Raw genomic sequence first — 26,342 nt, 5'->3', positions numbered from 1 at the left:
GATAGTGTCTCAGTATGTGCGGAACTAGGTTCCCCCCACCCCACTCCACACACCCATGTGTGGACACCTGCCTAATTTCTCTGACAGATATTTGGCTCCGCTAGCTTTCTGGCACAGACACTGTGCTCACTCCTCCCTTACTCTTAAACAAAAGCGTAAATCTCGCCAGAAGGGTTTAACACACACTCTGCTGTTGTCAGGTAGCACAGATCATGAGCACATTGGCTAGAATAACTAGCGGTTATAATGTTAGTCATCAATAAAGTACGTCTCCATCCACCCATCCATCCAGAACTGTCTTGTTTCATGGATGCTCCAACACCAAATGTAACCATAAACAGATAAAACATATAACGTGGCCACCTTTAATAAATACCGACACGAATCTTCAACAAATTGCTGTGGTAGAAGATGAACTACACAACTCAAGACATTATTTTCCTATAATAATCTCTACTTTGTGTCAGACTTCATCACACCACCCTGTCCTTTATAATGCCACACCCCCAAGGGGTTTACTCCGAAGAAAATGAACAAAGATTACATGTCTGTGCAATGTTACCAACCATGTCATGTGCAAGCATTTAAGGAATGAAAAGCCATTTAGGATTCAGCCTATGGTACTTTTTTTGGGGGGGAGGGACGACACCCTCACACACTTGTAGTCAAATGTTTGGCCAACCCCATTTTCATCCTCTTCATTGCTGTCCGCACTCCATCCTTGCTAATCCAGTGCACTTCCTGATTCACAGTCCCCACACCATCCACCCCCCTCCCCCATTCATCATCCCCTCAAAGTACTCCTTCCATCTTCTCACCACACTCTCCTCACTTGTCAGTACATTTCAATCTTTATCCTTCGTCACCCTAACATCCTTCCCAGCTCAGTTCCACTGTCTAACCATTTGGTACAAGTCCTTTTCTCCTTCCTTAGAGGTCCATTACCACCTCTCTCTTCACCTTACACCACATCTCCTAGTACTCCTGTCTACTTTCTTCATCTCTCAAACTATCCCACTTCTACACCAACCTCTTCCTCCATATACTTTCCTGTACTTCCTCATCCCACCACCAAGTTTCCTCATCTTCTTTCCTCTGTCCAAACGACATACCAATTACATATGATCCTGCCATGTCAATGGAACACCACATGTCGGTCAGCACGTGCTCAGCTCAGGAACATTGGACATAGACGATCTCTCATCAACGATGCAACACAACCTCTAGTAAATGGACTTGTTACGTCCAGGTTAGATTATTGCAGTGTACTCTTACACGGGCTTCCCAGTACCCTGACTGAGAAGATGCAGAGAGTTGAAAATGCCAGAGAACTTTGAGGTATCATATTACTCCTGTTCTAAAGGATTTACAGTGGTTACCAACCCAGAGACACCTTGATTTCAAAGTGCTGGTACATACGTATAAGGCTCTACATGGCAAATCACCCACATATATCCGTGACGTGCTTACTGTACCCTCGACTTGCAACTGACGTCAAAGCAAAATAGTTCTCCTTCTCGTCAAAGCAAAATCTCCTTCTCACAGCAGTACCATAGTTTCCAACAGCACCTTGCTGGCCAACAGTACCAGTGGTAGTCGTTGGTAACCCGGGCCTCAACCGATCCGGTATGGAAATCCGACTTATGAACCGCATATTTGATTTGGTATAGGTTTTACACCAGATGCCCTTCCTGACACAGCCCTTCCCAAGGTCTATCCATGCCTGGGACCTGCACTGGCTTGTGTAACTATAGTGTCTGGGTTATGTTATATACAGTGCTGCTTGAACGTTTGTGAACCCTTTAGAATCGTCTACGTTTCTGTATAAATATGACCTAAAACAATCAGATTTTCACACAAGTCCTAAAATTAGATAAAGAGAGCCCAGTTAAACAAATGAGACAAAATATTATACTTGGTCATTTATTTATTGAGGAAAATAAGCCAATATTATATATCTGTGAGTGGCAAAAGTATGTGAACCTCTAGGATTAGCAGTTAATTTGAAGGTGAAATCAGAGTCAGGTGTTTTCAATCAATGGGATGACAATCAGGTGTGAGTGGGCACCCTGTTTTATTTAAAGAACAGGAATCTATCAAAGGCTGATCTTCACAACACATGTTTGTGGAAGTGCATCATGGCACAAACAAAGGAGATTTCTGAGGACCTCAGAAAAAGCGTTGTTGATGCTCATCAGGCTGGAAAAAGTTATGAAACCATCTCTAAAGAGTTTGGACTCCACCAATCCACAGTCAGACAGATTGTGTACAAATGGAGGAAATTCAAGACCATTGTTACCCTCCCCAGGAGTGGTCGACCAACAAAGATCACTCCAAGAGCAAGGCGTGTAATAGTTAGCGAGGTTACAAAGGACCCCAGGGTAACTTCTAAGCAACTGAAGGCCTCTCTCACATTAGCCAAATGTTCATGAGTCCACCATCAGGAGAACACTGAACAACAATGGTGTGCATGGCAGGGTTGCAAGGAGAAAGCCACTGCTCTCCAAAAAGAACATTGCTGCTCGTCTGCAGTTTGCTAAAGATCACGTGGACAAGCCAGAAGGCTATTGGAAAAATGTCTTGTTGACGGATGAGACCAAAATAGAACTTTTTGGTTTAAATGAGAAGCGTTATGTTTGGAGAAAGGAAAACACTGCATTCCAGCATTAAAATCTTATCCCATCTGTGAAACATGGTGGTGGTAGTATCATGGTTTGGGCCTGTTTTGCTGCATCTGGGCCAGGACGGCTTGCCATCATTGATGGAACAATGAATTCTGAATTATACCAGCAAATTCTAAAGGAAAATGTCAGGACATCTGTCCATGAACTGAATCTCAAGAGAAGTTGGGTCATGCAGCAAGACAACGACCCTAAGCACACAAGTCATTCTACCAAAGAATGGTTAAAGAAGAATAAAGTGAATGTTTTGGAATGGCCAAGTCAAAGTCCTGATCTTAATCCAATGGAAATGTTGCGGAAGGACCTGAAGCGAGCAGTTCATGTGAGGAAACCCACCAACATCCCAGAGTTGAAGCTGTTCTGTACGGAGGAACGGGCTAAAATTCCTCCAAGCCGGTGTGCAGGACTGATCAACAGTTACCGGAAACGTTTAGTTGCAGTTATTGCTGCACAAGGGGGTCACACCAGATACTGAAAGCAAAGGTTCACATACTTTTGCCACTCACAGATATGTAATATTGGATCATTTTCCTCAATAAATAAATGGCCAAGTATAATATTTTTGTCTCATTTATTTAACTGGGTTCTCTTTATCTACTTTTAGGACTTGTGTGAAAATCTGATGTTGTTTTAGGTCATATTTATGCAGAAATACAGAAAATTCTAAAAGAGTTCACAAACTTTCAAGCCCCACTGTACAGTTCTATACACGGCACAGGGTAAATTAACAAATACACAAGTTAATGATAAAATGATAGTCCCTCATTGTGATTTTATATGAAAAAACTAGCACTAGCAATAATATCTGAACGCATTCAAACATTAATTATTTTCAACTGGAATCTAATACAAAATTTGTAAGGTAATCGGAGAGGTGTGTACAGACAGCTTTAGTGCAGATGCAGTGTAAAGTGTGTGAAGCGCATCACTGTCTTTCCTGCCTGCTGTACATTGTTGATGTCTGCCAGCTTGAGTTCAGTTTTAGTGCAGAAACTACATGGCAGAACTCCATGTTCTGAAAAGCCACAGCAAGTCTGCTATTAAAATGGCTGCTTGGTGATATTTGGCAGAACGTGTAGTGTTTTGTGCGTGTGTGTGTGTGCGCGTGCACACATACTCTAGAACAATGCTCTGTGGGTTTAGGTGCAAAGCCTAACAGAATGTGTGTGTTTATTTTGTTGGTAGCATCTCATTTGTTTGCAAAGCCTATGAAATTTCGAAATTCTGTCCCAAGTTGTGTTACTAAACACACACACACGTTATGACCACTTTTAAACCATTTAGAACAGTAAATAAGACTCTGCTGAGTGAACAATGTGGGTTATGTCCGAGTAACACACCTGTTGGACTTGTCCACCATTTTGTTCTCTCCTCCAGGGACGAGCTCCTTCACCTCCATTACCCCGTAATACTCCCGGCTAATCTGTGAAGAGATGCAGGTTTCTCTCAATGTACATGCATATATACTGGTACATGAATTTGCAAACAAATTATAATACATGAGTGTTTAATACACATACTATGTTACCCAAAGTTTGTGGACACCTGATCAAGTCAAATTTATTTGTATCGTGCTTTTAACAACAGACATTGTCGCAAAGCAGCTTTACAGAAAATTAAAGACTAAACATGAGCTAATTTTATCCCTAATAAATGTATTTATAGCCGATGAGCAAGCCTGTGATGACGGCAGCAAGGAAAATCTCCCTCAGATGACACGAGGAAGAAACCTTGAGAGGAACCAGACTCAAAAGGGAACCCATCCTCATCTGGGTGGTAACATATTTTTTTCACGGTCCAAATCCTGCACTCTGATTGGCTGGCGAGCGGGTCCGTATCCTACCGGACCCCAGTTATGGACCTCTGGCGACTCGCTCGTTCACAACAAACAGAGTAGCATTTTTTGTCAACATTTATCTTTTTTTTTTTTAAATAAGATTTATTTAAAAGATGATCAAAAATCTTATAAATTTGTGAGAGCATTTCTCAGAAGAATAGCATTAATTTTACAACATGGACAGCGATAACGATAGTGTTCACAGTGAAAGCAAGTTTTACTACCCTAAGGAAGAAGAAATAAAAGAAAACATTTCAGGAGAAAGCTAAAACCTCTAACTTGCTAACGCTGAGCAAAAACATGGCTGAATGACTCCCATTTGTATAAATAGGGGACTACGTAGGCGGCAAAACGTAGTTTTTTTTTCCTGCCATGGAAGTGCACTTGTATACCGAGGAGAAATCCATTTGCATTACAGCTGTGAATGAGGATTCAAAATAGCATTAATTTTACAGCATGGATAGTGATAACGACAGTGTTTACAGCGAAAGCGGAGTTTTACTACCCTGAGGAAGACAAAACAAAAGAAAACATTTCAGGAGAAAGCCAAAAACCTCTAACTTGCTCACAGTTTGATCTCCTTAGTTAATGAGGCCCATTTTGGACCATGTTATCCTAATACATAATATTACGTTAGGTAAAAACTTTAAACCAATACAATCTCTTCTTCAAAGTTTCAACAAATGGCAATATAAAGGTCATAATACTGTATAACTTTGGTCGAGCAAAAACATGGCTGAATCCTGAATGACTCAATTTTGTATAAATAGTGGACTACATAGGCGGCAAATTGTAGTTTTTTTCCCCTGCCATGGAAGTGCACTTGTATACCGAGGAGAAAGCAATTTGCATTACAGCCGTGAATGAGGATTCAAAATGGTGGCTTGCTTCAGCTCACCTCGGTTTTCCCTTTTGGGTACTCTTGTTTTCTGTTAGAATTTGGTAAAGAAAAAAATAAATATATTATTTACCAGCTTAAGGTTGGTACGTATGGTGAAATACTGTGACCTCGGCCTTGAATACTGACCTCGGCCCAGAGGGCCTCGCTCAGTACTTTCAAGACCTCGGTCACGGTATTTCACGATACGGACCTCCCAGCTGGTAAATAACATATATGAATGATTATAAATAACTCGCTTCTATAACTGTGTCCTATATAGTCACAAAGTACAACTGTGTCACCATCACATCCCCATATATAGTTCTTCCCCAAAGTGTTTCCATAAAGTGCCAAGCAAGTAATTGTACAAGTCTTCATATGCTGTAGCATTACAACATCCAGTCACCAGAATTAAGGGACCCAAAACAGTTGCCCCATCATCCGGAGATCAAGAGTTTGAATTCTGATGATGCTACAGCTATTGGTCAATAGAAGCCCAAGAGAGCAAAATTGGCCATGCTCTCAAGGAGGGAGGAAGGGGTGACATACTTGCTCTCTCTTATCATTTACAGCGACACTGTGGATCATGAGTGCTGGAGGAAGCACGGGTTAGTCCTTGCCCTCCCCGTCATTTGATAAGGGAGGAGTTGTCTAATGGGTGGGACTTAGCCACGACTAAATTAGGGAAGTCTGAGCTGGCTTTCTCAGCTTGTTGGATAAGCAGAAAGAAAAACGAATATCTTGCCCACCCCAGGATCATCTTGTTACTGTACTAACTTGTTCATCAGGGATTAAAAAAAAAAAAAAATCTTACAGCAAAGTTGAGACAGAAGGCGTCCTCTAGGTCATCCTCCTCATAGTCCAACAGCTGCTGCAGACTCCTGCAATAAAAACAGATTTACGATGAGACGCACAACCATGAGGCTTCTTGCTGTCCGAATACACAAAGAGCAAAGTTGTAAAGGAAACTTACCTTTATGCACTGAGACATTTCATAAAGGCCGTGTTTATGCTTATGTAGTGAAATGTGTCCTCGTGCCATATACTCACATATGGAAACATCATCCTATTCAAAAAGTCTGGATGTTCTTTTTGGCATATTTAACTCTGCATCCATGTGTTTTAATGTCAGTCTAAATTAACCCCACCAGCTGAGGTTTCCAGTCCCCCAGCACCTGGATTAAGAGTACCGACAGCCTGCGGCTTTCCATTACTCAACACACGGCATGTCTCTCAGTCGCTGTTTTAACGTTACACATCTTCTGCCAATATGAAACACGCTCCCTTTTTAGAGCTTTGATAAGCAAAGACTGATGCACGGAAAGCTTTTATAATATGAAGCAACAGCTGGGACCCTTAATCCGTTAACAGCGGAGAGGCACTTGCGCTGTCAATCAGCAGCAAAAGAGATCTCCTTGGGACTTTCTAGAACCTTCTTAACCTTGAGTCGAACAATAAAGACAGCCAACAACAAACGAACAGTGCTGACATAGCAATAAAAGGTATCTTGGTGGCATTTTATCTTAACAGTTCAATCAGTTCGCAAACAGCACTCAATAAAAGAAAAACCTCTCGCATGAGCCATGTGCTCAAAAACCAAAAAGTACACACAACACACACACATTAGTAGAACGCTTTTGCAACTTTATAAACAAACACCTCCTCATGCATTTCCTGATTCTGACTCTTGGGGGGGGGGGGGGGGGGGGGGGGGGGCAACGAGGAGATCGTTTGCTACATTTTTCTCCTGACATTTAGAAATAATTAGTGGCTAATGGCCCATGTCCTTCATTTGATCCAGGGTTTCTGCTGTGCGCCAATTCAACCTTTCTTTCGTAACAACTGCCAGTTACGTAACAGCATTTAAAAAAAAAAAAAACGTGCTGTAAAGAGAACACCTGCGTTTTCACCCAGTAACAGCACCATTGTAAGCAAAAGGGCTCCATTTACAACAAACAAGAGTGCTCCGAGAGCACGATATCCCCCGCTGACAACTATGCAATAACTCTGGTAAAGTGCAACTGAAATGAATGAAATTGCAATATGTGTATTACCGACATATAACAAAGAATCCTGTCAAGTTTCATGAAATTCCTCCAAAAATTGTGAGTGGAGTTCATTTCAGAAGGCGAGTACCCTTCCCAGGATGGACAGACGGATGGATGGACATCGCCACGACATAATCCCCCTTCGGGCCTTTCAGCCAGTGGGGGGGGGGGGGGGGGAGATAATAAGCAAGCACACCTTGATGAAATTGCCAAAGTACAAGCTTATTAATAAATCAAGGGCAAAACTCTGGTAAAATTTGCCCAAAATAACGAAATTTCAATCTGCGTATAACTGTCATATAACTTGGCATTTTGCCAAGTTTGGTGAAATTCCTTCACGGATTGTGAGAGGAGTTGATTTCAGAAGAATGTACACCCTCATGAAATTGTCAAAGTACAAGCTATTTAATCAAGGGTCAAAACTCTGGGAAAATTTTCATAAACAAAATTAAATCGCAATATGCGCTTTACCGTCATATAACAAGGCCTTTTGCCAAGCTTCGAGAAATTCATCCAAAAATTGCGAGAGGAGTTGATGTGAAAAGGCAAGCACACCTTCACAAAACTGTGAAAGTACAAGGTTGTTAATCAAGGGCCACAACTCTAGTAAAACGTGACCGAATTGAACAAAATAATACGTGTACTACCGACATATAACAATGCTTTTTGCCAAGTTTGGTGAAATTCCTCCAAAAATTGTGAAAGGAGTTGATTTCAGAAGGAAAACACACTCATGAAATTGTCAAAGTATAATTTTGTTAATCAAGGGCTGTAACTCCAGTAAAACGTGACCAAATTTAACAAAATTACAATATGCGTATTACCGACGTACAACAAAGAATCCTGCCAAGTTTCGTGAAATTCCTCCAAAAATTGTGAGAGGAGTTGATTTCAGAAAGCGAGCACCCTTCCCGGGACAGACGGATATCGCCATGACATAATCCGCCTTCGGGCCTTTCGGCCAGTGGGGAATAAAAAGGTTCAGGACACAATCGCACTGCGATCTAAATCAGTTATTTACAGCCTTGCATTTTGTAGCCTGTTTGGTGGTCATGCTGCCGTTTTAGTGAAATAAAATGTCAATAAAACCCTAACCAGTGAATTCTAGCTTCGTAAACACAATTGAATTATTGCATACTGTGTGATGACCAAGAGGACAATTATTTTCCACTTGCACGGCTTGAGGTTGCAGGATTTGAGTCGCGTACCTGCCCTCAGTAGGGGACAGCTCCTTCAGGTCATCCAGCGCAGGAGGAACATCTAGAAGCTTCTTGTAGAGCACGAGAGGAAAGTGCAGGTCCACCACAGTGGAGTTGTAGATAGCCAGGCCACAGACGATTCCGATCAAGTGGAACCAGTTGTGTTCAACAAAACACTGCAGCACAAACAGTTTAGTACAAAAATCCATATCAATTGTTTTAAAATGAAAACAAGTCAAACCCCCCCCCAAAAAAAAAAAAATCATCCTTGGTTTCTCTGCATTTTTGACCATGTAATGGATGACCGATGGGCAGTTCATTCATTCATTCTTCTTCAGTAAGCGCTGATCAGGGTCTCGGTGGATTCCTTTGTCTATTCAAGGGAACAGAGGTGGCAAGGTGGAAGAACACACTCCGGATGAGACATCAGTCCATCAGCAGGTCAACAGTGAAGGTGCGCACACTTACTTACCTCGTTCATACCCGGGGCAATTCTGCCTAGCCAGTCCTCCTACCAGTATTTTTTTTTTTGTACAGTGAGAGGAAAACCAAAAGAAACCCATGCAACACACAATACCCCAGTAATCTAATTTAATTTGTCACATAGACAACATAGTTTCATGACAGGGGAAGAATACAGGGTAAAGCCCCAATTGATTTTCAACCCCTTTGACACAGATATTATTAACACCAGATGCCCTTCCTGATGTAACCCTCCCCAATCTATCCAGGCTTGGGACCAGCACCAAGTATGCATTGGCTTGTGGAACCCCAGTGGATGGGTATTTTACTTAATCTGGAGGTTTTTGAACTGTGGGGGAAACCAACACAGACACAGGGAGAACATGCAAACTCCACACAGAAAGGCCCCAGTCAGCTGTGGGGTTTGAACCCAGAACCTTCTTGCTGTGAGGCGACACTACACCACCATGCCACCCAGGAGATCAGAATCGAACCAGGGACACTAAACCTAAACCCCGCTGTGACATCATGCTGCCTGAGCAAAGGATGTCTTGCTAAATTCTGCAGTTGTGAAAATATTGTCCCCCCCATAAAAATATTTGCAGAAGTGATGGTGTGGATATAAAATATATATTTTATCACATATCAATAGAACTTTGCCAACATCCCCAGCTACAATATATTGCAAACGAAATTGCAATATGCATATTACTGTCCTATAACAGCCTTTTGCCAATTTTCATGAATTCCTCCAAAAATTATGAGAGGAGTTGATTTCAGAAGGTGAGAACCCTTTCCGGGAAAGACAGATAGACGGACTTCGCCATGACATAATCCCCCTTCGGGCCAGCGGGGAATAAAAAAGTAAAAAGAACAGTGGAACATGGTAGGTGGCATGGTGGGTAGTGGTGTTTTCTCGCATCTCATAGGTCCCCAAATTCTCCAGTTTCCTCCCACCTCCTGAAAATGTGCCAATAGTTTGACTGGCTACACTAAATTGCCCCTAGGGGTAAATTTGGATGTGTGGTGCCTTGCGAACTGGTGCACTTCCACCTTAAGCCAAGTGTTCTTGGAATAGTCTTCAGATCCACTGAAATCCTGATCAGGATAAAGAGGTTACTAACTGATTCCTGGGAATGGAGTCAGCCAGAGTTATGAAATTCCAGTTATACCTTTGATACTTTCAGAAGAGCGGGGGTGGGGGTGTATTACGAATACACACACACACACACACACACACCTCCTTGACCTTGTGTACAAGACAATCCAAAAACTTGTCCTCTCCCAGTCACATAAGGGAAAAGAAACAGCTACAATAGTGGCTGATGCTTGTTTTTCAGTAAGCTGGCGCTTGGAAAGAACACATGCAACCTTTACAGCGTGTTATTGATGTTTGCTTACAATTGCACACCATGTTTTGTATACGCCAACAGCGTGCAGGGTTTCCATCTGCTTTTACAACTCCGGCATATACATTTCCAGGAAAAAAGGGACGAAAATCCTTGAAATCTATAGCCTCTGTGATGTAAACTAGGACTAACGATGTTTCGTACATCAACACTCCCCCGACTTCGGCAAAACAGCCTGTAACAGCAGCAGACACTCTCAAGGCGATGTAAGGGTCTGTCTCAGAAACTGGGTACTGTGGAGGAACCCCACTAAATATGCACAGTCAATAAACTATACAGTTTTAAATGGGGATGTTGGTTTTAATTTGAAATAAAATGATAAAACTAAATCTTTGATGTGAATACTCTATTCAGAATTTGGCAAAAATTCTGCAAATTTGTGGAAAAATGGCGGCTTGATCTGGGACATGATAAATGGTTGACTCCATCGCATTCCCTTAAAAAGGTTGTAGTCCACTGAAAAGTCTACAGTTATCACTAATTGTATTTTAAGTTGTAACTTTATACACCTAAGGATTGGTGCACTCACAGAATAATCATAACCGTAATAAAACAGCATGCAAAATATTTTATCACTGTTGTAACTCCGTTTTCCGCAAACCCACAACCAATACGATCGTGTGTTTTGATCTAGACGGAAAGCCTCAGGGTCAAGGTCACTACCTCACCAAAAGTAGTAACTTAAAATCACTACGCCATATAAAAATTTAGTTATAAATCTGCGATTTTGTTTTTTAAAATGAAAGCTTGAAGTTCAGAATAGAACATGTTTCTTACAGAACATGTTATAATGGTAGCTGGTCTTGTATGAATTTCTGAGCTATAAAATGAGTTGCGGTCTATTTTTTACCGTAGCGTGTTATTTGTGTGCGGGGAAGGACACACATTAACAATTTGCATGTGTAGAATGGAATTTTCCACTCCAACAGTTAGAAGTTGATCGTGCTTCCATTTGCGGTCTTTGTTACGTGGGTGATCTGTTCGGACGTTATCACTGAAAAGGTGAGTTTTGACAGTTTTATTTTGTTTTAGTCTTGCAGTATAAGGCAATAGAATGTTTCTTTTTCATCTTACTTTCATATTTCGTAGTGTTTGCGTATTTCTGGCCAATATTTTGCAACCATGGTCAATTTAGATCAAACTTTTGATAGAATCTACAGCCAGTCATTTTGCCCCGCCCCCGCCTCGCGCTCCGTCTGGTGCGGTAGTGATGTCCCGATGCTCGCGTGCCGCAGCAGAGACCCGCGCGCCCTTCAGCCGGTACAGTTGCTGTTCTTTTACCACCGCCGTTATTCTCATCTTTCCGGTGTGTTCTTGATTTTTCCATTGTGTCCTATTTCGCCATATCAAATACCCAAACTGTATCATATTATTCATATTTAAGTGAATAATCAATTCAGTCATCATAACTTGGCATTTTTAACCCAAGCAATCAAAAAGAGGAAATTTATTCGATATTTTCACTCATCTTTGAAGGAGGGGCTTTAATTCTTCATGATGTAGTTATTTTATATGGAAATCGATTTGACAAAAGCATTTGAATTGTAATCAAAAAAAAAAATATTCCACAGTGGAGGCCAGATAAAGCAAGATGCTATCTTTATTCTTACTAAACATGACAAAAGAAACATTGAGTGTTAGATAAATGCAAAAAAAAAAGTAAAATTAGAAAATGTATTTTTTGACCATAATGTCCCAAATGAGAGAGCAGTTTCTGAGACGGACCCATAAAATAAATCTATGCAGCATTTAACAGATATTACTGTAAAGGAATACTAATATTAAAAGGATTATACACAACCAGAAAAGAAATTAAGATTAGTATTTATTCCTCACTGACAAAACGTGGATGCGACTGAAAAAAAATGGGTTCAAAATTCTCATCTTTGTGGTCGTCTGATCTGTAGATAGGGTTGAAGATTTTACCAATCGTTATTAACTCTGCGAGGAGGTTACGTTTTTGGTGCAGTTTCTCTGCCTTTAAGCAGGATTACGCAAAACCTACCAACCTGATTTCCAAGACACTTGGTGGAAGGGTGTAACATCGGCCAAGTAAGAACCCATTAAAATTTTTGTTGCAGATTCACAAATTTAGTTTCAGTTTCACTAAGATTGCAAGATACAGCATTTAGCCTTGGCGCTGAAAAATCTGTGCTCAACAATGCCATGCATCTTCAAATCCAGTACATGGCAGTAAAGTTTAGTGTGTGTGGGGGGGATAACCAATGTAGAAATAAGACAACACCACTCCGTGTCTGAAATCACTCACTGTATAGTGGACTACGTAGCGAGTTCGCCATTTTACAGTGCTGTCCAAATGTATAGGGAGAATTATTACACCCTATATAGTGTACAAAGTATCCCACAATGCACTGTGAAAAGTAGTGTACAACTGATGGTCAAAAGTGTTGGGGTGAACGGACGGAGGAAGAAACATTATAAACATATGGTACATTCAAGTACAATTAAAAATAGTAAGAGAATAGAAAATAAGCTAAAATAGAATAAAATTAGATAAAATACAAGAATAAAAAAAGCTACAGTGCAGAGCGAGGAATTAATCAAAAGCCTCAAATTTGATTGAATAAAAGGCAGCGGCGGGGCGGCACGGTGGTGTAGTGGTTAGCGCTGTCGCCTCACAGCAAGAAGGTCCGGGTTCGAGCCCCGTGGCCGGCGAGGGCCTTTCTGTGCGGAGTTTGCATGTTCTCCCCGTGTCCGCGTGGGTTTCCTCCGGGTGCTCCGGTTTCCCCCACAGTCCAAAGACATGCAGGTTAGGTTAACTGGTGACTCTAAATTGACCGTAGGTGTGAATGTGAGTGTGAATGGTTGTCTGTGTCTATGTGTCAGCCCTGTGATGACCTGGCGACTTGTCCAGGGTGTACCCCGCCTTTCGCCCGTAGTCAGCTGGGATAGGCTCCAGCTTGCCTGCGACCCTGTAGAACAGGATAAAGCGGCTAGAGATAAATGAGATGAGATGAGAAAAGGCAGCGGCAAAGAAGAAAGTATTCAGCCTTGATTTAAAAGAACTGAAAGATGCAGCAGACACAAAGTACTTTGTATTTATTAATGTGGGAAATATGCTCAGTATAATACGGCTTTATCACAAAAAATATGCATGTATTTATTATTCTGAAAACCCACCAGCTGATTGATCTGGCACGTTTTAATTGTGCGACAGTAACGATGTACAGTAAGTTACGGTGCGATGGAGTAGTGTCCGAAAGTGTTTTTCATTTTGCCAATGAGCTCACTATATAGTCCTCTATATAGTAATTCCCTATATAGTGAGTAGTGAACAAGTGAGCAATTTCAGACACAGGGCAACTCACAATCCACATTCACAGGTACCAGTAATCCTATGGGATACACATGTAGGCATATACACTACCGTTCAAAAGTTTGGGGTCACTTTGAAATGTCCTTATTTTTGAAAGAAAAGCACTGTTCTTTTCAGTGAAGATCACTTTAAACTAATCAGAAATCCACTCTATACATTGCTAATGTGGTAAATGACTATTCTAGCTGCAAATGTCTGGTTTTTGGTGCAATATCTCCATAGGTGTATAGAGGCCCATTTCCAGCAACTCTCACTCCAGTGTTCTAATGGTACAATGTGTTTGCTCATTGCCTCAGAAGGCTAATGGATGATTAGAAAACCCTTGTACAATCATGTTAGCACAGCTGAAAACAGTTGAGCTCTTTAGAGAAGCTATAAAACTGACCTTCCTTTGAGCAGATTGAGTTTCTGGAGCATCACATTTGTGGGGTCAATTAAATGCTCAAAATGGCCAGAAAAATGTCTTGACTATATTTTCTATTCATTTTACAACTTATGGTGGTAAATAAAAGGGTGACTTTTCATGGAGAAAACAAAATTGTCTGGGTGACCCCAAACTTTTGAACGGTAGTGTAATTCTAATAGTTTTGGAAATGTATCCAGACATACAGAGTGGTTGTAGATTTGCACAGAGTCGTCTATTGTCCTTGGCGGAGGTCTGCGTTCTTTGAGTGCTCTTCTAGTTTATAATATAGTTCTATGCATTAAACTTAATATTTAATAACGGATAAAATAATTCAAAAGTAGCGATCTAACGGATACGAGAGGCTGCAGAGTGACGCAAAAGCCGTCCTTTCATAAAAATCCTTGTTAAACGTGTACATGAGAAACAACCCATCTTGCTCTCTTTGATGTATTACAATTACATGTGATGAAATGTTTTTATATTGACAAACCTTCAGAGATTTACGAGCCATTTCGTGGCTTGTGCACTGACAGTAATTCACTTTGATTACTACTACTACTGTTTAAAAGGGATCCTGCAGCAGACTGATTTTCAAACTTATTTTATGTAAAATTAGTCGTAGATTTCAAAAATCAAAAACTTGAGACTGAATGCTTTGAGGGGGGAAAATTTTATTTTATTTTTTAAGAATACTGGATACGCTTCTTGTGGTAGTGACGTATGTGATGTCAGGTAGTGGTCGCTTGGAGCAACTCCGCCGTTTATATTCTCCGTTTACGTTGTACTTTTTCCCCCCTCGTTTTACAAGCATTTCTCCCGAATGTATCAGTTTTAAATAAAGTATGCCTCATTGTATAGCAGATAAATGCCATAATGATGCTAAAAAGAAAGACAAGATGATATCTTTTCACTACTTACCTGGCCAGATTCACCTGATTATTTGCAAGAAATGGATTCACGTCATCAGAAGACCTCAAAAACAACCTGCCTGCCTGCGGTGCCCTACTTATGTTCCGAACATTTTGAAATCATCCTGTATTGAGGATTCAATTGCATTAAAACCAAAACTAATGGAAACTCATCTCATCTTATTATCTCTAGCCGCTTTATCCTGTTCTACAGGGTCGCAGGCGAGCTGGAGCCTATCCCAGCTGACTACGGGCGAAAGGCGGGGTACACCCTGGACAAGTCACCAGGCCATCACAGGGCCGACACATAGACACAGACAACCATTCACACTCACATTCACACCTACGCTCAATTTAGAGCCACCAGTTAACCTAACCTGCATGTCTTTGGACTGTGGGGGAAACCGGAGCACCCGGAGGAAACCCACGCGGACACGAGGAGAACATGTAAACTCCGCACAGAAAGGCCCTCGCCAGCCACGGGGCTCGAACCCGGACCTTTTTGCTGTGAGGCGACAGTGCTAACCACTACACCACCGTGCCGCCACTAATGGAAACTTCTAGAATTAAAAGAAAGCTAAAAGACAATACCGTGCCAACAATATTTACCAATCATTCAACTCCAAAAGTCTGCCGATGCAGTGTTGAACGTCAAGAGAGACACCACCACCCAGAGTTTAGCTTTGAGTTTGTTCTACCATGACTTTGTATAGTATATTACCTGGTGAATTGTAATCAGTATTCTGATGTGTTGTAGGTTCTTCAGTGTATATTGGAAGAAAATACGGGTGACCCAAAAAAAAAAAAAAAAACCCCACACTGACGTTGAAGAACGATCACTAACAGATCAAGTGACGGAGCATTCGATTTCGATTGAGCTTCAGGTATGTTCTACTGCACTCTAGATAAGAGAATTACTCAGAATCACTCTCGTAATCCACTATTTCAGCTTCATGATATTCTGGTTCCAATTGGAATGGTAAAGCCAGAATAAAATGTGAACTCGGTAGAGATTTCACACTAAAAACACACTGAGGCAACTGAAGCTGTTGCAAGCGACCACTACCTGACATCATCGCATACCGGTACGTCACTACCACAGGAAGCCCATCTGGTATTCTTTAAAAAAAAAAAACACAACAAACAATTCTCAAAAACTATTTGGTCTCCGAAAACGAAAATTTGATTTTTGAAATCTGAGACTAATTTTACACAAGGCCACACCAATTTAATTAGTTGGTTCTCGGATTTTTTCAGGAAAAATATGAAGCAAGCACGCGAAATAAAAATAACATTTAAAAAAATGCTCTGATGGTAAAATTAGCGGTGGAAATAGAGGGCTTTCATAATAGAGAAACAAAACAAAGACAATACATTATTGTTACACATTTCATATGGCTCTTTTAATAGCTTATCTTATTTCCACCCATATGCATTAAGGGCTAGCTCTGGCTGCACATCTTTTATTAGACAAACCAGTAAACAGATAGGCTAAATAAACGATTGAATTACAGTCAATTGAACATCTACGGGTGATTCTCATGAAGCTGCAGTGAACATGTCCAGGACGCATTTTCCAAAATCAATACTTAATTCACATAAACTCTGATATTTTGTGGAAAGAAAATAGGGAGCACTGTATGGACAAATGGTTTTCATCATCATATAAACAAATTTTTATATCAATTAAACAAAAAATCTATGGAAATTCTCATTACCGTTGTGTCCGCATCCCTTTTTTTAATGTTTACTTTACTTAAAATCATATAAAAATTCCTAATTATATAAAAAAAATAGTGTAAAGTTATTTTAAAACATCTATATTTATGCATAATATTAATATTTTTTGTGTTGACCAAAAAAGGTACTTGATTTTAAACAAAATAACTGTGTCCACACCAAATGTTTCTCATTACCGTTTCATGATTTCACCCCCCTATAAAAAGTACACCGTGCCTTTAAATTGATCAGCTATCCCATGATGCATCACTTCAGATACAAGATTCAAAATGGAGACAAGGTCAGTTGCTCACTCTTCTCTTACTTTGTGATATTTATGTTAATATTGCTAAATCTGTCCTCAGTTACACTGTCTATTATTACCATTATGGTTTAATACTCATTACTTTTAAAAATAAAAAAAAATATATTATTTTATGATTATTATCACAATATAAGGCTTTAACATGTGGCAAAGTTATAGGTTGCTAGCATTTCAGGTTATTTGTGAAATTAGCCAAGAGCATCTCATTACCGTTACTCAATATTCTCATTACCATGCACTGTGAGGGCAATAAATAAATGTAAAAAAAAAATAAAGTAATTGTCATGGACTGTGCTGTTCATTTAATGGGATATTTTGTGGAAATATGAAATAAATTGTCAAAAAATGTTTTTAACTCATGATCTAGCTTCATCATTTACTGTAACGGTGATGAGAATTATTCTGGATCATGTAAGCCTCAAATAAGAATAAAATTCCATTAAAATATTTTTTCCATTAAAAAAAGATCAACATAGTAAAGTTCACACTCTATTTTAGGCTCTCAACTTGGAAAAAATACTGAAATGAGGTGAAAAACTTTATGTTAATGTGAAGGTCTTCATGAGAATCACCGCTACAATGCGCAGAAAAAAAGATTTGACCAGGAGTAGGCTACTTCCGATGGCTAAATACTTCGAATGATTTTTTGTTTGCCCCTCACATCAATCAATGAAATATATACGGTAAATCAAACCCACCTCCACAGAGTTGTAGTCCAAGTTGGCACATCACAGGGTAACAAGCTCACGACATCTTGAGTACAACTGTGCAAAGGTTTCCCCCTCTTGAATTTCGACACACCTGTCAAAGATTTTACGCTTCTGTTCGCTGAATATCCTAACAATCACAAACGGGCTTTGCAGGAGTCCCCTCCACAGCCATGTTTCTTCCACAAGTCTTTATCTAAAGCGAAAAGGGCGATTTGATTGATTTTCGACATCACGTGACTTCAACCTGCAGTCGATTTCGATTTTTTTCTTCAAGCGGCGATTCCGAGAACCAACTAATCGAATTGGTGTGGCCTAAAATAAGTTTGAAAATCAATCCGCTGGAGGATCCCTTTAAAGTAGTAGGCCTAAAAGTTCTACTAATTGGCATTATAGGAATTATTTAACCAGGAAGTAGGGACAGAAGAAGACGGCATCCTTACAAACCCTTTTCGGAGCCAAAAAAGGGTGAGAGCACATGCTCTAAAGTGAGTAAGAAATTAGTACATGACTATTTCCTTAGAAATAATCCAAATCTAATCATCTTTTTTGAAAAATCAGATTACTTGTTTACTCAAAATTATGGAATACCTTGCCAAAAGAACTTAAGTCATGTGTAAACATTAACGATTTCAAGAAACGATTGAAAACCTTCTTATTTAAAATCAGCTTATGCTTCTTAGAGTCTGATTTGTTTATTGAAAATTAATGATTTTTAATTTTTTTTTTAATTTTGTACTGATTTTAGACTTGAAGTATAACTGCTTACATTTTTTGAATTGTAAAGCGCTATAGAGTGTACATATATAGTGCTATATAAATTAAATATATTCTTATTTTTTTTAAATTATTATTATTCACACCAAGGTGCTTGGGGCACTTGTGCCGTTTTACACTTGACACCAGTGCTGTTAAAGGAGTCTTATCTCTAACTTAATCTTATGCTTATCTCTTAACTCTATTTTATCTGCATGTTGAACCAACTTACCCTCCAAGCGCGCCTTCCTTTAATAAGCCACCAGTTAAGAACCCATTAGGAACTGAGAACAGGCAGTTAATAAGTTAAATACAAAGAGGAATATTTGCTGAACCTTTCCTTATTTAACTTCCAGTCTGTACATTTCTGTGTTAGCACCAACAGTGATTATTAAACTCTTATTACTGTATCCTTGAGATGCTCAAATTCAAGCAGTCAGAGAATTAAATCGTAGCCAATTTGATATCCAGTGTCAACGAGTTCCATCATCATCATAAAGATTTTAAGATAAACAAACCTCTTAACATACTGTAGCCATATCACATGCCCACGCAGGCCGGGGCTTTGTTATGATTTACTTTGCTGAGATAACTTTCTTGATAACTGTCACAAGTGAAACTGGACTTCGTGTTCGACTCACTTTATCAGAGAACCAGAGCAGGTTGGATTCTGGGTAATGGGTGAACATGCCATAGACTGGATCCATCAGTTCTTTGAGCAGGAGCAAGAAGAACTCTTTAGTGACTCCTCCTGCATCCACGGCCTCCTCTCCGTCAAAAATCACCTGTAGCAGGAGCCGCAAAAAAAAAAAAAAAAAAAAAAAAAAAAACCCGGTTGGGCTCAGCTCAACTCTTCTGAATTGAACAAAGAAATTAGATCAAGGTTTTTGGGTTTTTTTAAAAGCTAAGCTCACATTGAATGTACAAGACATTACTGAAGTCTGCATAGTGTCTTTGTTTTACACAATTTACCACGTGAAAATCAGAAATGAAATCCATCGAGAACACGATTTAACCGAAAATAAACAAAGACCTAGCTTTGTTCCCCGACAGAAGATCTACCCAAAACATCGATCAGAACCGAAATCGGCTGAGAAATGCAAGAGGAAATACAATTCGAATGAGAAGTCCCAAAATTCGTGAAGTTGACCTAATTAGCAGTTCGTGAGCAAAAAAAGTGTGACAATACAACGACCAAGTGTGGTACAGAATAACTAGTTCTTTCAAACGAAACAACCAGAACCGAAATCCATTGAGAACTGAGGGAGGAGATACGATTTAACTGAAAAACAAAAGTTGTAAACAAATTGTTTACAACAGGAAAAACAACAAATGACTGAGTTTTGCTCCTTGTGGGAAGATCTAGCCAAAACATTGATCAAAACTAGAATCAGATGAGAAATGAGAGAGGAGATAAAATTCTAGCGAGAGGCCTGGAAAATTTGTTAATTTGGCCTAATTACTAACTCGTTAGTATCCGCCGCTGGCAACTAGGTCATAATTCTGGTAAAATGCGACTGAATTGAACAAAATTGCAATATGCGTATTACCGACATATAAAGAATCCTGTCAAGTTTCATGAGATTCCTCCAAAATTGAGAGAGGAGTTGGTTTCGGGACGGACAGACGGATGGACTTCGCCACGACAGGGAAGTTGATTTCAGAAAGCAAGCACACCATGAAGAAATTCCCAAAGTACAAGTTTGTTAATAATCAAGAGCATAACTCTGGTAAAATTTGCCCAAATTAAATGAAATTTCAATCTGCATATAACGGTCATAAAACACAGCCTTTTGCCAAGTGTGGTGAAATTCCTCCACAGATTGTGAGAGGAGTTGATTTCAGAAGAACGTACACCCTCATGAAATTGTCAAAGTACAAGCTATTTAATCAAGGGTCAAAACTCTGGTAAAATTTTCACAAACAAAATTAAATCGTAATATGCGTGTTACTGTCATATAACAAGGCCTTCTGCCAAGCTTCGAGAAATTCATCCAAAAATTGTGAGAGGAGTTGATGTCAGAAGCCAAGCACACCTTCATGAAATTGTGAAAGTATAATTTTGTTAATCAAGGGCCGTAACTCTGGTAAAACGTGACCGAATTGAACAAAATAATCTGCATATTACCGATATATAACAATGCCTTTTACCAAGTTTGGTGAAATTCCTCCAAAAATTGTGAGAGGAGTTGATTTCAGAAGGAAAACACACTCATGAAATTGTCAAAGTATAATTTTGTTAATCAAGGGCTGTAACTCTGGTAAAATATGACCGAATTTAACGCAATTACAATATGCATATTACCAACATATTACAAAGAATCTTGCCAAGTTTCGTGAAATTCCTCCAAAAATCATGAAGGGAGCTGATTTCAAAAAAAGGTGAGTACCCTTCCCAGGACGGACGGATGGATGGACGTCGCCACGACATAATCCTCCTCCGGGCCTTTTGGCCAGTGGGGGATAAAAATTTGACAAAACAATGACCAAATTTTGTGCAGACTGAGGAGTTCTTTCAAACAAACAATGCGAACTGAACTCCATGGAGAACTGACCGAGGAGAAAACGATTTAACTGAACTATAGATGGCGGACAATGGATGCCACTCTGTGGCAACAGCTCGTCGGCCTTCTGGCCAGATGAGCTAACGAAAGGTATTATAGGATACCAAAAGTCGTCGTGCACAAGGGTGAAAGAACAAAAAAAATCTCAAAGAAGCCGTGAAAAATGGCTCGCAAACCTTTCACTGTGTTCAAAAGGAATCGAGAGTCCACACGCTTGTGTTTGCAGCGATCATTTTGTTAAATGGTACGTACATCAACTTCATGCATCCAAAATCAAAACTTCTAATGTTCAAAGTTTTCTTATGTTCTGGATGTTGTAAAACACTGAGGAGACAGTGAAACCAGTTTGTAGGTCAGCCTAGACTGAAACGCAAATCGTTTATGTATTTTTTTCTCAGGTTGTCCAAGCAAAAAAGAAAGATGTCAATTCATTAGTCTGAGCTACGTTTGAAACGTCATGAAATAAAAGTTAGCACTGCAAAAATACCCACAGCAGCTCTGACTCGAAGCGCACACTATATTTCGGCTTGCGTTACTCACGCTCGCAAAAATAAGACCATTATTGTACTTTAGAAGTCTTATTCCAACGTCATGAACTACGCCACAAAGGAAAAAGTTATTGGCTTCAAGACTCTTCAAAGCTTTCATTTGATTCTTCGTGTAAAATGATGTTTGGACTACCAGATAATTGGAAATGTTCGGAAACTTGCTGAAATTGCTTGAAAAAAAGTCTGTAGGAGTCCAATCCATCACATAAGTATATTTTTTCTTGACCTCTCGAGTTTGCTTTCGGTTCAAATCCATTAACAGACAGATATAGACTGTTTTCCACAAGATGCCGATGAATGTGTACTTGGCTTGGACGCCATCTTTGATTGTCGGCAGTCACTTAGAAACCAGAAGTGAAATCAGGAGGCAAAAAGAGTCATGCGATCGCTAACAAAGAATTTAGAGCAGCCGGTTAACCTAATCCGCATATATTTGGGCTGTGGGAGGAAACCAGATTACCTCCACGCAGAAAGGATCCAGCTGATCAGCAAGTTTGAACCCACAACCTTCTTGCTGTGAATTGACAGTGCTAGCCACTGCACCACCCTCGACTCACCACTGACTTTTTTGTGGGGGGAAAAAAAAAATTCATAAGTTTCTTTCAATGTAATAAACCCCTCAAAGGATTCACGGGTTTTTAATGCTCCACTACACCAGCATCGTACACTACCGTTCAAAAGTTTGGGGTCACTTTGAAATGTCCTTATTTTTGAAAGAAAAGCACTGTTCTTTTCAATGAAGATCACTTTAAACTAATCAGAAATCCACTCTATACATTGCTAATGTGCTAAATGACTATTCTAGCTGCAAATGTCTGGTTTTTGGTGCAATATCTCCATAGGTGTATAGAGGCCCATTTCCAGCAACTCTCACTCCAGTGTTCTAATGGTACAATGTGTTTGCTCATTGCCTCAGAAGGCTAATGGATGATTAGAAAACCCTTGTACAATCATGTTAGCACAGCTGAAAACAGTTGAGCTCTTTAGAGAAGCTATAAAACTGACCTTCCTTTGAGCAGATTGAGTTTCTGGAGCATCACATTTGTGGGGTCGATTAAAGTGCCATTCCACCATTGGATGTATTCTTTGGCATAAAATACAATATATTTTGACAACATGTATAAATGGTATCACTAGATAGAGAAATCTTTTAGCTTCAAAATGATATATCAAACATAATTTGACAACGACAAGTATATTAATTTTGCGACCAAAGTCACCTACCCTTTTAATTTCCGCGCGTGATGTCATCGGCAGGTTCCCCTTCTTGTGTACCACGTGACGTGTGACGTGGCACATATTATCAGCAATGGCGGATAGAACGCGATAAAAATAATACCAATAAATCTAGCTAATACCAATAAATCTAGCTAACTGAAAGATTAACTCAATTTTTCGCAATTTTTTTGGCCCCCATATACGAGGAGAAATGACTCTCTCACTTTGGGGGTTTCCTGGTCTAAAAATAGACCGACACGTGGTACACAAGAAGGGGAACCTGCCAATGACATCACGTTTCACTACCGCGCGGAAATTAAAAGGGTAGGTGACTTTGGTCGCAAAATTAATATACTTGTTGTTGTCAAAAAATTGTGTTTGATATATCATTTTGAAGCTAAAAGATTTCTCTGTCTAGTCATGTCATAAAATATATTGTATTTTATGCCAAAGAATACATCCAATGGTGGAATGCCACTTTAAATGCTCAAAATGGCCAGAAAAATGTCTTGGCTATATTTTCTATTCATTTTACAACTTATGGTGGTAAATAAAAGTGTGACTTTTCATGGAAAACACAAAATTGTCTGGGTGACCCCAAACTTTCGAACGGTAGCGTATACCTACAATGATGGCGCAACACGCAGCCACTTCTCATTTAAACATTTCACTGAGCAAAAATGAAGATTGAATTTCACTTGACGTAGTTGATTTTTTTTTTTTTTAAATGAAGTGCCAAAATATATAAAAAAAGGTTCATTCTGCTGCCCTGACTTTCATAATCGATCCTTGTTCATCATCATCACTTCTTGAGTACTTGTGGGATTGAAACCTTATCCAAACTGTAAGTAAGTTACTCTTTAACAGTTCATAATATGGAACTCTTGGTGGCTCTCTGACCTTTAGGGGCTTCTTCAAGTCCACGTCATTATAGATCGTGAGCTCACGCAGCGCGTCGCTGACCAGGTGATCCCTCCGCACATGCAGGACGAGAAACGGGTTTTGTGCCAGCAAGGGTTCCAGGGTTAACAGCATGAACACGTTGTGCAGGTTGGCACCGCTCACTGCCATCTTAAAAAGATTCAGACGCAATAAAAAGGTGTCTTTATGATCACTTTTATTTCATTTGTACTGAAGACAACGGATTATGCTGATGATCAAAAGAAAAGGCTTTTCGATTTGTGCTATAAAAACGCAGCTTAACGGGGTCCGGTACCTGCATCTGCAGTTCAGCATCTGTCTGCAACATGGTTGTCTTAGCTTGAGCGTTCAATATGAACGGGTAGGCACATAACGTGACTGAATTCTGAAAATAAACTTCTTTTAGTCAGTCAATCATTACGGTCAACATTTTCGAATTGTACGACATAAAAGCTGAGCATCAACATACCTGTACTGGAGGAGATCGCATTTTCTGTAAAATAAATTAGGGAGAAAAAAAAAAACAAATCAACACAACATAGGTACATGGTTTCATTATCTTCATCACCTTATATGCTCATATTAGTAATTTTATTCTGGAAGGGTTCCCCCTTCTTCTTCCCCCCCACAGCATCCCATGATGCTGATTCATGAGCGAGAACAGTTCAGACAGTTTAATGAGACTCTGTAGGAGGGGGTTGGCAATACGAGGTCACATTTTACTAGAGGACAGGAAATAAAGAAGGGTGACCTAACCTTCACTCTGTGCTAATAAATAGCCAGGGGTAACATTAATCTGAGTAGCCTAACACCAGCAGGAGCTGCAGAGATAAAAGAACGAGGAGGATGAGTGAGGGGGAGGAGGAAGAAAGAAAGGAAAAAAAAAAAAAAAAAACATGCAAGAGAGGCAGGGAAGACTTACAATCTCAGCTTTGCTTAGGAACCATCTGAGGTAGTCTTCCTGGATGTCCACCAGGCTGGTGATGTCAGGGATATAGAAGCAGCTGTATTCCACATGGTGAGCTTTCTGGTTCACCTACAACAACGAGCATTTATAAACTAAATATCTTACAGAGTACCATGGAGTAGTAGCTTTGGTTCGGTTCCGCCTCAGGGCTCAATACTCATGTGACGAACCTGAAATGTGCACTTTGGCAATGTTAAATTTATTAACGAACGACACGTCGCTCATTTTAAAGGGTTTAAAGTTGTGAAACGTCCACAAGGCAAGTTCCTTCCTGTAATCACCATGACTGTTACAAAAGCACCAGTACCCGAGGCTCCTTGTGCAAAGTCTAAATAAAATATCTGATAATAAAACGCCATCAGCAGTAATATGTTAAAAATCTGTTTATTATTAGTCTTGGATTATGTACAGCATCCACAGTACAAGTCCCTGTTACTATAGAAACAATAACTTATTAATACAACCTCATTAAAGGAACAGTCCACCGTACTTCCATAATGAAATATGCTCTTATCTGAATTGAGACGAGCTGCTCCGTACCTCTCCGAGCTTTGCGCGACCTCCCAGTCAGTCGGACGCAGTCAGACGCGCTGTCACTCCTGTTAGCAATGTAGCTAGGCTCAGTATGGTCAATGGTATTTTTTGGGGCTGTAGTTAGATGCGACCAAACTCTTCCGCGTTTTTCCTGTTTACATAGGTTTATATGACCAGTGACATGAAACAAGTTCAGTTACACAAATTGAAACGTAGCGATTTTCTATGCTATGGAAAGTCCGCACTATAATGACAGGCGTACTAACACCTTCTGCGCGCTTCGGCAGCGCATTGATACGGAGCTCAGATATCAATGCGCCGTCGAAGCGCGCAGAAGGTGTTAGTACGCCTGTCATTATAGTGTGGACTTTCCATATCATAGAAAATCGCTACGTTTCAATTTGTGTAACTGAACTTGTTTCATATCACTGGTCATATAAACCTATGTAAACAGGAAAAACGCGGAAGAGTTTGGTCGCATTTAACTACAGCCCCAAAAAATACCATTGGCCATACTGAGCCTAGCTACATTGCTAACAGGAGTGACAGCGCGTCTGACTGACTGGGAGGTCGCGCAAAGCTCGGAGAGGTACGGAGCAGCTCGTCTCAATTCAGATAAGAGCATATTTCATTATGGAAGTACGGTGGACTGTTCCTTTAATATAAAAACATATCGCTTGTGTAACTACCAGAATGACAGAGGTGGACAGTAACGAAGTACATTTACTTGAGTACTGCACTTAAGTACACTTTTTGAGTACCTGTACTTTACTTGAGTATTTTTTTTGGAAACTTATGACTAACTTCACTACATTTGAAAGGTAAATATCGTACTTTTCACTCCACTACATTTCTATCAAGGTCCTCGTTACTATGAAGCAGCTTTGAAAGTGGATTTTTTTTTATTTTATTTTCT

At 39.9% G+C, this 26,342-nt stretch overlaps 1 protein-coding gene across 2 annotated transcripts in view; it reads right to left on the bottom strand.

Annotated features, from left to right (window-relative positions):
- LOC132889714 (probable E3 ubiquitin-protein ligase HERC3) overlaps positions 1 to 26,342 on the bottom strand; it is a 125,355-nt gene that overhangs the window by 9,284 nt on the left and 89,729 nt on the right. Inside the window, exons 15-22 of one of the 2 annotated variants that reach the window (XM_060926484.1) lie at positions 24,848 to 24,961; positions 24,395 to 24,418; positions 24,221 to 24,310; positions 23,905 to 24,075; positions 19,316 to 19,459; positions 8,655 to 8,821; positions 6,213 to 6,279; positions 4,022 to 4,104 (exon numbers count right to left, since the gene is read on the bottom strand). In XM_060926484.1, coding sequence (XP_060782467.1) covers positions 4,022 to 4,104; positions 6,213 to 6,279; positions 8,655 to 8,821; positions 19,316 to 19,459; positions 23,905 to 24,075; positions 24,221 to 24,310; positions 24,395 to 24,418; positions 24,848 to 24,961 — 860 coding nt within the window. The remainder of the gene's footprint in view (positions 1 to 4,021; positions 4,105 to 6,212; positions 6,280 to 8,654; positions 8,822 to 19,315; positions 19,460 to 23,904; positions 24,076 to 24,220; positions 24,311 to 24,394; positions 24,419 to 24,847; positions 24,962 to 26,342) is intronic. The other variant, XM_060926485.1, reaches the window with a different exon arrangement.

This window comes from Neoarius graeffei, chromosome 7, assembly GCF_027579695.1.
Source record: "Neoarius graeffei isolate fNeoGra1 chromosome 7, fNeoGra1.pri, whole genome shotgun sequence".
Taxonomy (NCBI): domain Eukaryota; kingdom Metazoa; phylum Chordata; class Actinopteri; order Siluriformes; family Ariidae; genus Neoarius; species Neoarius graeffei.
The sequence above is the reverse complement of the archived record's forward strand: the minus strand, read 5'-3'. Positions and strand labels throughout refer to the sequence as shown.